An 18,542-nucleotide genomic window follows, 5' to 3' on the forward strand; every position below is an offset into this window, starting at 1 on the left:
TAATTGCTCCCTCCTGCCAGCCTGATTGCCCCCTAACTGCCCTCCCCCCTTGCCAGCCTGATAGCCCCTAACCACCTCTGCCTCAGCCCCCGCCATCATGGCTTTGTCTGGAAGGACATCTGGAAGATGTCCGGTCTAATTAGCACATTACCCTTTTATTAGTATAGATGTGGTATGTAAAACTAAAACTTGTGTACACAAACAGCAATGTGGTGGTTGCCAGAGGGAACGGGGTAGGGGAGAAGGAGTTCTTAACCTGTGGGTCACAGCCCCTTTGGGGGTCAAATGACCTTTTCACAGGGGTGGCCTAAGACCTTCGGAAAACACATATATAATTACATATTGTTTTTGTAATTAATCACTATGCTTTAATTATGTTCAATTTGTAACAATGAAATTGGGGGTCACCACAATATGAGGAACTGTATTAAAGGCTCGCGGCATTAGGAAGGTTGAGAACCACTGTACTAATGTATGGTGACAGGAGATTTGACTTTGGGTGGTGGGCACATGGTGCAATATACAGATATTGTAACAAAAACCCACACTTGAAACCAATATGTTCATGTTGACCAATTTCCATTGGTTTTTAGAGAGAGTAGAAGGGAACGGGAGAGACAGAGAGAGGCACATGGATTGGTTGCCTCATACACCAGCTAGGGCCCTAGTAACCTTTCAAGAACGTGTCTATTTGCACCTTAATATTTTTTTAATTCTTTATAATTTGATATCCATTTACATCTCTTCCACAAGTATATGCACTTTCTATCTTACCAAAGAGAGCACTTTGTAGCTCTCTTATGCCTCATGTATATGTACACTTAAGGGTGTATAATAAAACAACTTCTGAAGGTCAAGAACAACCTAATTTTTCTTTATCTCCTAACCTAGGGCTTTGTGCATGTCATTCATTCGCTCAAGGAACACTATTGGAGAACCAAGATGGCGGCATAGGTTAACGCCGGAGTTTGCTGCCTTGAACAACTACTTCAAAAGTGAAACTAAAAAACGGAACGGACATCACCCAGAACCACAGGAACGCTGGCTGAGTGGAAGTCCTACAACTAGGAGAAAAGAGAAACGCATACGGACACTCAGAGGAGGCGCAGTGCTGAAGTCAAATTCTGAGGTGCGGAGTGCGCGGTTGGCGTTTTCAATCGGGAGGGAGTCGCAGACTCTGAGCTCCAGATACAGGTGAGTCTTTAGGGACTCAGACTCAAACGGGAGAAGCGGGACTGTCTGGCTTCGGTCAGAGCGAGTGCAGCTTTCTCTCTGAGCTTTGCAGCGGGTGCTGGGACTCAGAGAGGCAGAGCCCCTGGGGACAGGACTGAGAGCTGCCATAACTGCTCTCTCGGGCCCACCCTGTTGATCCTGTGCGACCCGCCCCGCCCAAGCCCTGCACAGAGCCATTTGCCGGATAGCCTCAGGCAAAGGCTAGATTAGCACCTCCCTAGAGGACAGAAATTCTCTCACTGCAGACACAGCTGATTCTCATAGCCACTTGGCCTGAAGGTCAAACCCTCCCTGGTATTAGCTACAACAATCAAGGTTTAACTATAAGACTGCGAACAAAGACCACTAGGGGGTGCACCAAGGAAGCATAACAAAATGCGGAGACAAAGAAACAGGACAAAATTGTCAATGGAAGATATAGAGTTCAGAACCACACTTTTAAGGTCTCTCAAGAACTGTTTAGAAGCCGCCGATAAACTTAATGAGATCTACAAGAAAACTAATGAGACCCTCGATGTTATATTGGGGAACCAACTAGAAATTAAGCATACACGGACTGAAATAACGAATATTATACAGACTCCCGACAGCAGACCAGAGGAGCGCAAGAATCAAGTCAATGATTTGAAATGCGAGGAAGCAAAAAACACCCAACCGGAAAAGCAAAATGAAAAAAGAATCCAAAAATGCGAGGATAGTGTAAGGAGCCTCTGGGACAGCTTCAAGCATACCAACATCTGAATTATAGGGGTGCCAGAAGATGAGAGAGAACAAGATATTGAAAACCTATTTGAAGAAATAATGACAGAAAACTTCCCCCACCTGGTGAAAGAAATGGACTTACAGGTCCAAGAAGCGTGGAGAACCCCAAACAAAAGGAATCCAAAGAGGACCACACCAAGACACATCATAATTAAAATGCCAAGAGCAAAAGATAAAGAGAGAATCTTAAAAGCAGCAAGAGAAAGACAGTCAGTTACCTACAAGGGAGTACCCATACGACTGTCAGCTGATTTCTCAACAGAAACCATGCAGGCCAGAAGAGACTGGCAAGAAATATTCAAAGTAATGAATAGCAAGAACCTGCAAACAAGATTACTTTATCCAGCAAAGCTATCATTCAGAATAGAAGGTCAGAGAAAGAGCTTCACGGATAAGAAAAAGCTAAAGGAGTTCATCACCACCAAACCAGCATTATCTGAAATGCTGAAAGGTATTCTTTAAGAAGAGGAAGAAGAAAAAGGAACTCTTACCATTTGCCACAGCATGGATGGAACTGGAGAGCGGATAAATACCACATGATCTCACTCATTTGTGGAATATAATGAACAACATAAGCTGATGAACAAGGACTGATCCAGAGACGGAGAGGCATTGATTGGACTGTCGGGACTTGGAGGGAAGGTAGGGGAGGGTGGGGGTAAGGGGGAAAGATCAACCAAAGGACTTATATGCAAGCATATAGGCCTAATCAATGGACATGGACAACGGGGGGGTGAGGGCATGAGCGGGGGGGGGGGGGGGTAGAGGGTAACGTGGGGACAAGGACACATATGTAATATCTTAATCAATAAAAAATATATTAAAAAAAAAAAAAAGAAACTTTGCAGGCCAGAAGGGAGTGGCAAGAAATATTCAAAGTGATGAATACCAAGAACCTACAACCAAGATTACTTTATCCAGCAAAGCTATCATTCAGAATTGAAGGTCAGATAAAGAGCTTCACAGATAAGGAAAAGCTAAAGGAGTTCATCACCACCAAACCAGGATTATATGAAATGCTGAAAGGTATCCTTTAAGAAGAGGAAGAGGAAGAAAAAGGTAAAGATACAAATTATGAACAAATATGCATCTATCAACAAGTGAATCTAAGAATCAAGTGAATAAATAATCTGATGAACAGAATGAACTGGTGATTATAATAGAATCAGGGGCATAGAAAGGGAATGGACTGACTATTCTTGGGGGGGGAAAGGGTGTGGGAGATGCGGGAAGAGACTGGACAAAAATCGTGCACCTATGGATGAGGACAGTGGGTGGGGAGTGAGGGCGGAGGGTGGGGCGGGAACTGGGAGGAGGGGAGTTATGGGGGGAAAAAAGAGGAACAAATGTAATAATCTTAACAATAAAGATTTAATTAAAAAAAAAAAAAAAGGAACACTATTGAGTTCGCACAATGGACCAGTAACTGAGATAGGTGCGGCAGGCATTCAGGACGTTCACCGAACTGAGCACCCCTAGTTTCAGATATCCTTTTATTGTACCAGTGGGTCGCATTCCACATACACGCCCCGCGTTTTAAATTTCCAGATTGAGACTTTCTCATTTCTATTGTGCACTAATCCGGAAATAAAAGCGCTGAACCTTTAGCCTTTAAATGTATTGACTATGTACAGGTCCTTCCCTTGGCCCTGTTAATAATTCCTTAAAACGCACCCAAGCGCCATACTCTGGGGGACTTCGAACCGGGAGAGTAAAATCGAGGGCAGCCTGGCGATGCAGGGACTTTTCACCGAAGTCTGAAGGGCACCAGGGTGGTGAATGGCTCCATAAGGACGCCTGTGTAATAGATATGCAAATCATGCCGCACAGGCTCGCTCCGGGTCCGGGAGCGCCCGCAGCCCCACCCCACTTCCCCGGGTTGCCTTACTCAGCGGGGCGGGATCGCCTCCCGCGCGGAAACCGAGGCCAGCCCCGCCCCCGCCCCGCCCCCCGCCCCAGGCGCGCGCCCGGAGCCCCGCCCATCCGGCTGGAAGGGCCGCCGGCGCTGCGGCACAGCGTCCTGCCGACGGATTTGGGCCGGAGCCGCCCGTGACCGGCGCCGCGCGCGGACGCCATGCGCGCGCGCCCGGGCCAGTGACAGCCTCCGGGATGGACGGTGGCTCTGTCTCGCGAGAGGGGCCGAAGCGCCCGCCCGACCGCCGGCGGCTTCTGCTCTTCTTACTCGCCGGCCGCTGCGGAAGCCCGGGCGGCGTCCCGGCGCGCCGCTGCCTGTCCGCGCTCGCAGAAGGTCTGGAGGCGCTGGGCCCCCGCGCCCCCGCGGCCCGCGTCGCGTCACGTGCCTCAGCGCTGTACCTCCTGGTGCAGGTGCCCGTCCCGCGCCTGGCCGCCGCCGCCCCGCGCCGACCCCGGGGAGACCGGGAGCGCTCGCGCCTGGGGCCCTCGGCACCCCCAGCCGGGCGCTGCTGCGCGTGGAGGTGCCAGCCCGGCCTCGTCCCAGGCGTCGCCTGTGCCGCAGGCCCCCTCCACCTGTGCCATGGCCGAGTGCCCGCCCTCGCTTCCGCCCGGAGAGGTAGGGTCCGGCGGTCGGAGGAGAGGGGGCTCGCCCCGTGGGGCTGGGACAGTGGGGCGGGGAGGAGCTGTGGCTTTGACCTCCCGGGGGAAGGCCCGGAGACCCAGAGGTCGGGTCACTTGAGGTCACCAGGCTCCTAGTGCGTGGGGACGAAGGTCTGTCGGGCCCCGCCCTTCTGGTCCTCGGTATACAGGACTTGGCCAGCTAAGAAGACCTGAGTTACTCGGAATGCCGGCCCAAGGGTTTGGGCGCAAAATTGAAATGGGATGCGGGGAGGTGGTGCGTGTCGGGGCGGTGAGTTTGTGCACGCCCCTGTGCAGAGCTACCACGTGGGCGCTAGCACACAGGTTGCTGTTTTGCCAGCAACTCTGATGAAGGGTGTGCGGAAGGCTTGCACGTTTGAGAAGCGGAGCTCTGGGAAATGAAGGGACTGTTTTACAATTTAAGTTTAAACTCTAATGGGTTCGTTGTTTCCTTCAATTAAGCAATAGCTCCTATTCTGTGCCTGGTACTTTCCTAGATACTTGGGATCTATCAGTCAACAAAATGCCTTCCTTCTGTTAACGTAAAAAAAAAACACCATTGAAACCTGTAACGAATTTTTGTTAGTTTATTTGAGCCAAACTGTTGACATATGCCAGGAAGCAGAACCTCAACGAATTGAGATAATGCTCCAGAGAATGGCGGGCTACGTCTGTATTTATACATTGCAATCAAAGGACAGACGTAGGTGGGTTACATGAAATCCATTGGTGATAGACTAGAGAGGCGGGAGAAAGCAAAGCAGGGTAAAAAGTAAAATAATAGAAACATACTTAGGTGGGTGCAGGAACAATTAACATAACAATGAAGGAATTTGTGGTATCTGTCCTGGAGCCCAGACACATTAGGTTGTGCCCTAAGGGGTCCAGAAAAAGGGAAGTCACAAGTTACCCAGACATTTCAAGGGTATGTTTTATAGATGCAAAAAGACAGATAGGCTCAGTTAAGATAAAGGCTGACCTTGTCAGTGAAGATACCAGCCTAGGACATAACTACCCACCATAATTGCTTTTAGTTAAAGTTTAATTTCAGACCATCCTTTGTGGTTACTTTAGGTCTCTGAGTTTGCAAGACCGCCATGCAGGCCCCCCCTGAGCTTGTCAGGTTAGCATGTGGCCCCTTTTGTCCACACTTCTTGAAGCTTAATTCTAGCAGAGGAGATGATACACAAATATGTTTAAATAGATAGATATAGATATAATTTTTGTATACATATACAATTTACATATGCACATATGATATTTATATGTACATAATGGATAAATACTACAGGAAAAAATAGAGGTGGTAAGGGTTAGGAAGTGAGATGGGCCTCCAGTTACGAATTTAATAGCATCATCAGAATAGGTTTCATTGAGAAGGTGGCTAAATACTTGAAGGGGATGAGAGCAGTCACTGTCCTACATGAGATTAAGGAAACCTAAACAGGTTCAATTTACTAGGTTTGGCTGGGGACGATACTGATTGGTAGAGCAACAGAGTGAACCAAGCTTGACATACAGAGGTTGGCGAATGAGTAGTGAATGAACTCTGTCAGTGTCCTGCAGTAATTTTGAGTTAGAGATGGTTTTGAACTTTATTTCTGTACTTTGCCTTTTGGTGCTCTTTTTTGACAAGCTGGAAACTTGTGATTTATTTTCCTCTAAAAACTCAAGATTATGGGACAAAAGGGAGAGTGTTCCTTCTCATCAGTTTTTTGACGAGCAAAGTAGTAATGTTGGTTTAGTCTCAGATTATGTCATTCTTCACAGTGTGGATGGATTAATAAATACTTTGGGGAAACACAGCCAAGACAGTTAAGGATCATGTATGCCCACTCACCATCAGTAAGTGAGAGTTTTGTTCCTTTGTCTTCAGCCTAATGGTTTGTTTGGTGCCGAAGGTTCTAAGTAGGGCTACTTAGACTTAAGGATGTTATGGATAGGAAATTTGTAGTTGGTTCCTTCCTCTGGTCAAGGGTAACTTTGGGCTTCTTTTGTGTGTTTTTTAATATCCTTTTGATATACTGAAGGTCCCCCAAAGGAGAATTTCATATTACACTTTAACATAGCTCGGTTTACTTGCTTCCTGGTTATAAATAGGAATTTATAGTTCGTGGGAACCGTTTTGTTATCACAATAAAAGAAGAAAAGTGAGTCAGAGGTGTTCTGGATGTCTGAGTATTGCTGTTACCCTTTGACAGAAAGCAAACTGGCATTCACCTTCTGTCAGCAGGGGTTGGAGGGCCAACTGGGAAGTGGCCAGCCCTTTTCTCCACTTCTCAGATGACAGTATTTCTTTGAAATAAGCTTGCAATTGAAATAAATTCCAATACTTTTTTTTTTTTTAAATCAGCAGTATCTAAGTTGGAGTTGGCTCTTGCTTAGAAAATAGTCATAATGCTTTGTTTTGTTGGGGAAGGGGGGCAGATTATTTTGTTATTAGAAACAAGGAAATTGGGAGTAGACTAATCATGTCATTCTTCATAAGCCAGCTTTTAGACTCCAATGTTTTCAAGCTCCCTAACTCATTACACAGTCCTGAACAGTTCTGTGATGGATGGGGTGGCCTGTGGAGAACCCCTTGAGAGGTGCATTCATTAATTCATTCATTCACCCACCCAATGTTTTTAGAGCTAGGTCTGTTTTGTGTCAGCAGACATTCAGGTTCTCTTCTCATGAGACCAGTTTTTGTCCCAGAACTGTAGATAAAGAATGAAAAAAGAGATACTCATTTATGTGAAAAAGGAAGACCATAGGCAAAGAGCAACACTTGTTCCTGTGATTTTTGTGAGCATATAATCAGATGTGCCTCCCTTCGCACAGTATCTGTCACCTAATAATTGGTGACAACCTTATTATTTTTGCCATTGTTACTCTGTCTTCTGAGCATGCTCCCAAGCCCTATCCCCACATGTGGTGGACACTCAGCTGCGTGCATAGACATTATGACTCTGCCCCCTAATCAGAAGTGGCTGGGCCCAGCAGGGCCTCTCAGAGGTCGAAAGGCTGGCTGTGCCACTAACCGGCAGTGACTTTGGGCAAGTGTCTCAACCTCCCTGAGTCTTATATTTCTTGTTTGGAACATGAGGGTCATAATAGACCTATATCCCCCATAGGTTTGAGCTGAGGCTCAAATGAGTTACTGCATGAACAGCATTTAGCACGTTGTGAGGCACATGGTAAGCACCTTTAGATATTAACTATTCGTGTTACTACTGACCCGTGTGACTGCAAGTTATTTGAGTGCCTATTGCAGTGATGGCGAACCTTTTGAGCTCGGCGTGTCAGCATTTTGAAAAACCCTAACTTAACTCTGGTGCTGTGTCAACATATAGAAATTTTTTGTTATTTGCAACCATAGTAAAACCAAGACTTATATTTTTGATATTTATTTTATATATTTAAGTGCCATTTAACAAAGAAAAATCAACCAAAAAAATGAGTTCGCATGTCACCTCTGACACGCGTGTCATAGGTTCGCCATCACCGGCCTATGGTATACCAAGCACTGTCCTTAGTGCTGCAGGTACATAGTGAACAAAACCAGGCACACCCTGACCTTGCAGAACTTAGATCTAGGAGGAGAAGGCAAACAATAAACAGGTAAATATAATATCCAGTAGGGAGCAGTGCAATGAAGAGCATTAAAGCAGGATGGGTCTGTGATACAGATGATTAAGAAAAGGGGTAACATCAAGCTGTTCACTGAATGTTTTGGGTTCCCCTTCCCGACCTTTGTGACTTGATTTGGCCAATGAAATATGAATAGAAGTGGTAGGTGTCATTTCTGAGTGGACCTGCAGAGGCACGGTGTGATTCTCCACACCCCTTTAAAAATATAAAAAAAAGGAACAAAAAAGAGGTACTACTTTATGTAAAAAGGGAAGATGATAGGTTAAGAGGAGAAAGGAGTTGATCTCAAAATTTCCTTCTAGACCAGTGGTTCTCAATCTTCCTAATGCCGTGACCCTTTAATACAGTTCCTCATGTTGTGACCCAACCATAAAATTATTTTCGTTGCTTCTTCATAACTGTAATTTTGCTGCTGCTATGAATCGTAATATAAATATCTGATATGCAGGATGTATTTTCATTGTTACAAAGTGAACATAATTAAAGTGTAGTGATTAATCACAAAAACAATATGTAATTATATATGTGTTTTCCGATGGTCTTAGGTGACTCCTGTGAAAGGGTTGTTCGACCCCCAAAGGGGTCACGACCCACAGGTTGAGAACCGCTGTTCTAGACAGTCTCATGATCCAGATCTTAGAAATCATCCAATTGAATTTTTGTTTTTAATATGTTGTTGGCCTGCAGTATGGCAGGCCCTCTGCTAGATGCTAACAATACAAAAATGACTAAGATTGGCTGCTCTTGGGGTTGTGGACTAACACATGATACAGATATGGAAATGATATAACAAGTGCTATGATAGAGCCATCTGTACCAGGCTGAGAACACAGATAAGGGAGCAATAAAGGCTGCTCCCTGACCTGGGTGGGGTTGGCAGAGAGAACTATAAACTGTATAATCATAACCAGAACATAATGAAGACTTAGGAAGTTGTCAAATTAAATGAAGGGGGTAAAGAAGGTGCTTAAAATTTACCAGTTGAGAAAGGGAGCAAAACAAGCTTCAGGATGGAATACCAAAGTATGAAAGAAAGTTCAGGAGGCAGAATAGCTTAGGTGGCTAGAAGAAAGCTGAAAAGGTAAGTGGAGGCCAAATTGGCACAGGCTTTGTGTGCTTTGGTAAGGACTTTATAGTATAGTCTGGCTAGTGATTTTTTTGAATGTAAGAGCCCTTTTTAACCATTAAACACAGATAGACAGTTGTTGCATTTTATATTATGTCAGTCTGCAAACTGTGTGCTACAGAGTGATTATTGGATCTCTTGATCTTACTTGATGCTGACTATGACCAGCAACCATACTCAGTCCAAGTCATCAGTAAGTTGGGAACCACTGCTCTAGGCTTACAGAGAAGAATCAGATCCGTGGGGTTCTGTCCATGTCATCTTTTTGCTTACTTTGCAGTTGCTATTAGAGTGTGTAAGGCTGAGAATAGGAGTTGATTAGCTGAAGTATCTTTCTGGTCATTTAGGAGATCTACTGAGAAAACCTTTGAACTTTGAGTTAGTAGATGACTGTTCTCTCTTCTACCACTCTTCTACAACACCTGGCATCATTTGAAAAGTAAGAACAAATATGTAGCAAGATTTACATATCTATGTTTATTACATTTAAATGGAGGATTTTTATTTTATGTTGTCCATCTCTTTTTTTTTCCCTTTGCTATCAAAATGTCTTTTTTAGTATGATTATAATAGTAAGGAGCTATTACGTTTACATGTCCTTTTTTGGCAAAATTATAAATTGACACTGCAGTTGTTCCATTAAAAAAAATAAATAAAACTATTATTGTGGTTCATGAAATACAAAAGCCAGGAAGCCATTACTATGCCACCTCCTTTAAATGAGCACCTTGAAATAAGTATACAAAACAGGTTGGATCTGTGGTTAAGTGCACAGAAATTCATAAAAGTGGTAATATACAAATCGTTAGACTTCATCTCTCCAAAAATGGGCTTTTGCAAAGACATCACAAGGAAAGAAAATGACAGATCAATGTCTCTTGTAAATAAGGATTAAAAAAAAAAAAATACTAGCAGACCAAATCTTGCCATACATAGCAAGAGTATACACCTTGACCAGATGGGATTTTGTCCCAAGAATACCAAGTTCATTTAGTATCTGAAAATCAATTTATGTACTGCACCTTATTAACAAAATAAAGGAGAGAAACCACATGATCATTTCAAAAGACAAAGAAAAGGAATTTGAAAAAATTTAGCACCCCTTCATGATTTTAAAAAAAGACCACTTGACAAATTAGGAATAGAAGGGAACTGCCTCACCTGATAAAGGGCATCTGTGAAAAACCCATGGCTAACATACTTAATTAGGGGCCCAGTGCACGAATTTGTGCACCTTGAAAGGAACTGTGGGCGTGGGGCAGGTCTCGGCCCATCCTCTGCGCCCCCGCCCACTTCCTCCCACCGCGCCCCTGGTCACCTGTTCATGGGCAGCTCTGCTTCTGCCACCGCCACTCCCACACGCTGACAGCACTGGCCCTGCTCGCACCCATCAAAGGCGCAATTGGGGCCGGCGCCAGCAGTGGGTGCAAGCAGCAGCTGCTGCCCTGTTCGCCCCTCAGGAGCAAGGGGAGGTGGAGAAGCCCTGGGGCAATCAGGGCTGGCAGCTGCTGCTAACACCCAGTGATGGTGCCTAGTGATTGGGACCAGCAGTGGGTGCGAGCTGGGCCGGCGCTGGCAGTGGGTGCAAGCTGTGGCTCCGGCACTGGCAGCAGGTACGAGTGGGGCTGTCACTGGCAGCAGGTGCAAGCAGCACCTGATCTCCCCTCAGGAGCAGGGGGAGGTGGAGAAGCCCTGAGGGGCAATTGGGGCTGATAGCCGTCACTCGCACCTGCTGACGGTGCCAAGTGATTAAGGCCGGCACCAGGCGCCAGCAGTGGGTCAGTGCCGGGCGGGACTGTGGCGCGTGGGAGCAAAGAATTTTCAGTAACCACCAGAGGCTCGCCCCAATGACAGCGACCGGTGCCCCGCCTTGGTCTGGAGGCCCTGCTCACCTGCTCCACCATCCCGCCGGGGCCAACGCCCGCCAAGTTCTGCTCATGCCCCCTGGTAGTCAGTGCACGTCATAGCGACCAGTTGTTCGGTTGTTCCGCCATTCAGTCTATTTGCATATTAGCCTTTTATTATATAGGTTGGGGAAAGACAGACTGCTTTCCCTCTAAGGTCAGGAGCAAGGATGTCTGCTGTCATCATTCCATTTAACATTGTACTAGAATTTCTAACCAGGGAAGTTAGGCAAGAAAATGTAAAAGCATTCAGATTGTAAAGGAAAAAGTAAAACCATCACTGTTCACAGGTGACGACCTTGTACATAGAAAACTCTAAGGAATTCACTAAAAAACTATTGGAGCTAATAAGTTCAGCAAGATACAAGGTCAATCTATTTTTTTTTTAATATACAAAAATCAGTTTTATTTCTACACACTAGCAAGGAAAAATCTGAAAAATCTAAAAAAGAATTCCCTTTATAGTAGCATCAAAGAGAATAAAACACGTAGGGATAAATTTAACAAAACATAAAATTTGTACTCTGAAACCTATGTAAGATTATTAAAGGAATTAAAGACATAAATAAATGGAAAAACATTCCGTGTGTGAATCGGAAGACTTTAATATTGTTAAAATGGCAGTACTCCTCCAAATTTATCTACAGATTTAATACAATTTCTATCAAAGTTCCAGGTGCCTTCTTTGCAGAAACTGAAAAACTGACCCTAAAATTCATATGGAAATGCAAGGGACTCAGAATAGCCAAAAGCAGTCTTGAAAAAGAACGGGGTTAGAGGATTCACTTCCTGATGTCGAAACTTACTACACAGTAATCAGGAAAATGTGGCACTGGCATAAGAACAGACATACTAGTATAGATCAATGGGATAGAATGGAAAACCCAGAGATAAGCCCTCACATTATAGTCCATTGATTTTTTTTTTTTTTTTTTTTTTTTTTTTTTTTTTTTACCAGAGTCACAGGACAATTTAAGGGAGAAAATAGTGCTGGGACAACTGGACACCCACATCGTTCAAAAGAATGAAGTTGAACCCCCTTCTCACAACGTCCTATCTAATAAAAGAGTAATATGCAAATTGACAATTTCTCCAACTCACAAGATGGCCACCCCCATGTGGACACAAGATGGCCTGCAGGGGAGGGCAATTGGGGGCAATCAAGCCAGCAGGGGAGCAGTTAGGCATCGATCAGGTTGGCAGGAGAGTGGCTAGAGGGTGATCAGGCTGGTAGGGGAGTGGTTAGGGGTGGTCAGGCTGGTAGGGGAGTTGTTAGGGGGTGGTCAGGCTGGTAGGGGAGTGGTTAGGGGTGGTCAGGCTGGTAGGGGAGTCGTTAGGGGGTGGTCAGGCTGGTAGGGGAGTGGTTAGGGGTGATCAGGCTGGTAGGGGAGTGGTTAGGGGTGGTCAGGCTGGTAGGGGAGTCGTTAGGGGGCGGTCAGGCTGGTAGGGGAGTGGTTAGGAGCAATCAGGCAGGTGAGCAGTTGGGAGCCAGCAGTCCTGAATTGTGAGAGGGGTCCCAGATTGGAGAGGGTACAGGCTGGGCTGAGGGACACACACACACCCCCTCCCCCATGCATGAATTTTGTTCACCAGGCCTCTAGTATACAAATATTAACTCAAATCGATCAAAGACCTAAATGTAAGAGCTAAAATTGTAAAATAATTAGAAGAAAATGTAGATGTAAATCTTTGTGAACTTGAATTAACCAATAGTTTCTTAGATATGACACCAAAAGCACAAGGAACAAAAGGAAAAAATAAATTGGGCTTCACTAAAATAAAAAACTTTTGTGCTTCAAAAAGCACTACAAAGAAAGTGAAAGACAACTCACAGAATGGGAGAGAATATATGAAATCATGTATAATACGGAACATGTATCTAAAATATATAAAGAACTCTTACAACTCGCAATAAAAAGATAATCCAATTTTTTTAATAGGCAAAGGGTCTTAATAGAAATTTCTTCAAAGGAGATATACAAATGTCCAATAATCACATTGAAAGATGCTGAACATCGTTAGCCATTAGGGAAATGCAAATCAAAACTACAATGAGATACCACTTTACACCCACTAAGATGATTATAATAAAAAAGTTAATACCAAGTGTTGAGGATGTGTAGAAATTGGAACCCTCATACATGGCTGTTGGGAATGTGAAAAGGTGCAGCCACTTTGGAAAACAGTCTGGCGTAACCTCAGAAGGTTTAACATAAAGTTACTGTATGGTGTAGCAGCTCCACTCCTAAGTATGTTCCCAAGAGAACTGAAAACATGTTTACACAAAAACTTATATACAAAGGTTCATAGCAGCAGCATTCATAATAGCCAAGAAGAAACAACTCAAGTGACATTCAATTAGTGAATAGGTTAAATAAAATTGGTATATTTATACAATGGAATAGTATTTAACAATAAAAAGAAATATGGTACTGACACGTACTACAAGGTGGATGAACTTTGAAAACACCATGCTAGGTGAAAGAAACCAGTACAGAATACCACATATCTTATGATTCTGTTCATATGCAGTATCCAGAGTAGGCAAATCCATGGAGACAGAAAGTAAATCAGTGTTTGCCTGGGAATAGGGGTGTTGGGAGTTTAGGTATAGGGCTTCTTTGGGGGATGATGTCAGTGTTTTAAAGTTGATTGTGGGGGTGCTTGCACAACTCTATCTATATATATAAAAGCCTAAGTGACTGTTATGACCGAATAACCGATTGACTGGTCACTATGATGCGCACTGACACCAGGGGCAGATGCTCAATGCAGGAGCTGCCCCCTGGTGGTCAGTGCATTCCCACAGCCAACCTCCTTCAGCTGGCCAACCTCCCACAGTCCCTCCCCCAGCCAGCTGGCCCCGATCAGGACTGGGCAAGATGGCCCTGATCGCCAGCCAGGCTGAGGGACCCCACCCATGCACGAATCTGTGCACTGTGTCTCTAGTATATAACAAAAACAATCAAATTATATACTTGAAATGGGTGAGTTGTACAGTAGTATGTGAATTATAGCTCAATAAAGCTCTCGTGAAAAAACAAACAGGCTTTTGAGGTATGACTGATTTTTTTCATGTTGCTGATTTGCTTTTGTTTACCATTATGTCTGTTTGAACTTTATTGTCCTTTCTGTTTTAGAGCTAAGCCTCTCTGCTGGGTGCCTACAGTTGGAGCACAAACGCCGAGATTTCACCTCCGCTGGGAGTAGGAAGCTCTACTTTGACACCCATGCCTTAGTGTGTTTATTTGAAGAAAATGGTAATCCTCTCTCTTTGGTCACTCAGTGCCATAGAAGAACACAATAAATTATGACTTCTCTTATGGTTTCATCTAATTTCTCTTATTTCTCTTTGACTTTTAAGTCTACAAGTAATCTTTTGGTCAGTCTCCGTTTCTTAAGTCCTCATTTTCTGTTGAAGGACATTTTTGCTCCATCAGGGCAGTAGAGATTTTCTCACACAGTCTGTCCAGGTGAAGCATATTCTTTTAACATCACTCCAGAAATACAGTGCTAAAGATACAAAGTTAGACACAAGTCAGCAAAACTCAGGGGTGGTTCTTATGATGACTACCTGAAGCACAGAGTGATGTTTTATTACTGCATCTTGTGTGCTCTTAGAATTTTTATGAAATTAAAATGTTGCTGAGCAGTAGTTATTGATATCAACTCATTGTGTTCTTTATAAAAAACATTCAAACTAACATTTTCCCTCACTGCTCTTGTGTTCATTAATGTAAAAGATTGCTCTGAATTTTGTTGAAAGTGCACTTAATCTATAATAATAATAGAGTATATGCAAATTGTCTGGGACGCCATCACAGTAATAATAACAGTAACGACCAAAAAGCAGGCTGCATGGGGCCACCAGGCCGGCAGGGGAGTTAGTGAGGGACGACCAAATGACTGAACAGCAGGCTGTGTGGGGCATCCAGGCCAGCACGGGGGGCAGTTGGGGGTGACCAGGCCGGCGGGGGGGCATTTGGGGGCAACCAGGCCGGCAGGGGGGGCAGTTAGGGACAATCAGGCCAGCAGGCAGAGGCGGTTAGGGGTGATCAGGCTGGCAGGGGGGGCAGTTAGCGGCGATCAGGCAGGTGAGCAGTTAGGAGCCAGCGGTCCCGGATTGTGAGAGGAATATCCGACTGCTGATTTAGGCCCCATCCCCAGGATTGGGCCTAAACCGGCAGTCAGACATCTCCCAAGGGGTCCTGGATTGGAGAGGGTGCAGGCTGGGCTGAGGGGACCCCCTCCTCCCCGTGCACGAATTTTGTGTACCAGGCCTCTAGTATATAGATAACATCCTTATATTTAATCTTATCAAGACAAATACACCAATACTGAGACACATATGCTCTCAAAATCAGAAACTCATATATCATAGATTATGCCTTGGAAATAAATATATGTGCTTTTACTTCATTGTATAGTTATTTACCCAGCTGTGCATGATTGTATCAGAAAAGCTGCCCTCTGTAGATGTACTGTATGTCCAGGGCAAGGTGATGGAATAAATTGTGTTCCTATGGGGCAATTAGAAGCTCTGGGTTCAAGCTGTGCTGGTTTCTAGCCTAGGCAGTCCTTTTATCATCCTCAGTTTCCATTACCTCATTGATGGCATGGGCATAATAAGAATTCCAAAGAACCTTTTAAAAATATATATATGTTTTTAGTGATTTTAGAGAGAGATAGAAACATCTGTGAGAGAGAAACATCGATCAGTTACTTCCTGCATGCCCCCTACCAGGGATCAAGCCTGAAACCCGGGCATGTGACCTGAACCCGTGACCTCTTGGTACATGTGCTCAACCACTGAGCCACGCCAGCTGGGCTCCAAAGAACCTTTTACTTTTTTTTCTCTATTTAATTTTTTTCCCCAAAGAGCCTTTTAAATATTAAATGAAATAATGTACGTAAGTGTACTCTGGAAAAAATGTCAAATGCTATATAATAATTTTGGCAACCATTTTCTTCTCAAACTTGAAATAATAGGCCTTTTTCACCAAAAACTTCTTTCATTGGCCAAAAAGAAAAGTGGAAGTGAGAAGAGGGCCATCTAAATTATCTTGATGAACAGCAGTCTTCCTAGTTTTTTTCTTATTCTTTTTTTGGGGGGGGTGGAGGGTGGGGTGGGGACTGTGTGTTTGTATTCAAAGTAACCAATTGTAAAAGGAGATTAGAGACAATGGGGACATTTCAACATCCACTAGGTGTATGATGGCGTTGAGGGAGCACAGGTAATTTTGTTAAGTGGAACAATGCAAGGTAGCTGCAGTGGACTCTAGATGGCCCCCAATCCTTCCAACGAGAGGTGGAGTTTATTGTCCCTCTCCCTCTTTCAGATTTGCTTATTTAGACAGGAATTGCATATGTCAAAAATATGATGTTTTGGTATATGTACTTTCTGCTTTTCTTGGGTTCAAACCTCGGTCCATGAATATTTGCATATTTCAAGAACAGCGATGTGAAGACCCCACTAAAGTGTGTGTAGGGTATGACCGTGCTGAGATCAGTGATGGATGTGTAAGTTGTCTGGGTTAGGGCAAGGCCAGGAAGAACCCTTCAAGGAATATTCCCTCCTTTACCCTTTTTTTCTTCAGTTATGTCTCCTGATTAACAAAACTTGCTATGTCTATAATCTCACTAACCCTGATGTGTCTTGTTCTCTCATTCCTACAAAAAATAATTTGTATCTGGTAAGTCAGCAGGTTTTCAGGCATCTGCTTTTCCATATTCCCTTTCACCTTCCACGGGTGCTTGTTAAATTTTAAGGCTTTGGAGTTTGCTTTTTATTATCAGCAGAAGTCTTTTCCAGTCTCTATTTTTATTTTCTTCATGATTGCCAGATCTCATTATGTTTACCTATGAACTTTTCTTAAAGTTTTATAAATTGCAAAAGACATGTTTATTTTCAAAAAATTAGGAAGACAGAAAAGAAACATGAAAAACTATTCTGAATCCCAATGTTAACACTTTGGTGGGTCAACCTTTTGGGTTATTTTTCCAGATGTGCATGACCTACACGTTGAAAACTAAAGGATTTTGAATGAAATAAAGGGAGTAGGTCTTCTTTTCTTAACTAGTTTTTTAGAACTTTATTGATTTTAGAGGAAGGGGGAGAGAGAAACACCTATTGTTTGCCTCCCACATGCACATGCCCCAACCAGTAACCTGGGTATGTGCCCTGACTGGGAATCGAACTTGCCACCTTTTAGTGTATGAGGTGATGCCCTAACTGAGCCACACCAGCCAGGCCTGGGAGTAAGTCTTTGAAGGTCTTTTTTGTCGCCTTTAAGTCTGTGCCTTGTTCTTTTTTTTTCTCTCTCTCTTTTTTAAAATATATTTTTATTTTATTTTAAGTGTGTCTGCTTTTTATTTTTTTCCCTATCAACATTATATTTAAAAATCTGTATTGTTGAAAATATTACATATGTCCCTCTCTTTCCCCCATTGACCTCCTTCAGCCCACCCCCCGACACCCCACTTCAGGCCTTCAGCACCCTATTGTCAGTGTGGCCATGGGTTATGCATATATGCATACAAGGTCTTTGGTTGATTACCTCCCATCCACCCACCCACCCTCCCCACCTTCCCTCTGAGATTCCACACTCTATTCCATGCTTCCATGTCTCTGGATCCACTCTGTTCATCAGTATATTTTGTTACTTAGATTCCACATATGGGTGCGATCACGTGATACTTATCTTTTTCTGACTGACTTATTTCACTTAGCATGATACTGACCCTTCATGCTGTTGCAAATAGTAAGAGTTCTTTTTTATAGCAGCATAGTACTCCATGGTATAAATGTACCATAGTTTTTTAATCCACTCATCTGCTGATGGGTACTTAGGCTGTTTCCAAATCTTAGCTATTATAAATTGTGCTCCTGTGAACATAGGGGTGCATATATTCTTTCTGATTGGTGTTTCTGATTTCTGGGATATATTCCTAGAACTGGGATTACTGGGCCAAGTGGGAATTCCATTTTTAATTTTTTGAGGAAACTCCATACTGTTTTCCACAGTGGCTGCACCAGTCTGCATTCCCACCAGCAGTGCATGAGGGTTCCTTTTTCTCCACATCCTCACCAGCACTTCTCATTTGTTGATTTGTTGATGGTAGCCATTCTGACAGGTGTGAGATGGTACTTCATTGTTGTTTTAATTTGCATCTCTCTGATGATCAGTGACTTTGAGCATTTTTTTCATATGTCTCTTGACCATATGTATGTCTTCTTTGGAGAAGTGTCTATTTAGGTTCTTTGCCCATTTTTTAATTGAATTAAAAATAAATAAATAAAATAGATTTTTTTACTTATTTCAGAGAGGAAG

The 18,542-nt window shown here is 43.7% G+C and overlaps 1 protein-coding gene across 10 annotated transcripts in view; it reads left to right on the forward strand.

Annotated features, from left to right (window-relative positions):
* The first annotated feature begins 3,977 nt into the window (after positions 1 to 3,977).
* Positions 3,978 to 18,542, forward strand: part of MCUR1 (mitochondrial calcium uniporter regulator 1) — a 39,701-nt gene continuing 25,136 nt past the window's right edge. For 6 of the 10 annotated variants that reach the window (XR_004973962.1, XR_004973963.1, XR_004973961.1 and 3 more), the window contains exons 1-2: positions 3,982 to 4,525; positions 14,352 to 14,471. Coding sequence is in view for 7 of the 10 variants with exons in the window: in XM_036348797.1 (XP_036204690.1) it covers positions 4,105 to 4,525; positions 14,352 to 14,471 (541 nt within the window). In the remaining 3 variants the exon portion in view is untranslated. Of the gene's footprint in view, positions 4,526 to 14,351; positions 14,472 to 18,542 lie in introns of all 10 variants that reach the window. The other 4 variants (XM_036348795.1, XM_036348800.1, XM_036348794.1 and 1 more) reach the window with 4 other exon arrangements.

Source organism: Myotis myotis, unplaced genomic scaffold, assembly GCF_014108235.1.
Source record: "Myotis myotis isolate mMyoMyo1 unplaced genomic scaffold, mMyoMyo1.p scaffold_m19_p_2, whole genome shotgun sequence".
In the NCBI taxonomy this organism is placed as follows: domain Eukaryota; kingdom Metazoa; phylum Chordata; class Mammalia; order Chiroptera; family Vespertilionidae; genus Myotis; species Myotis myotis.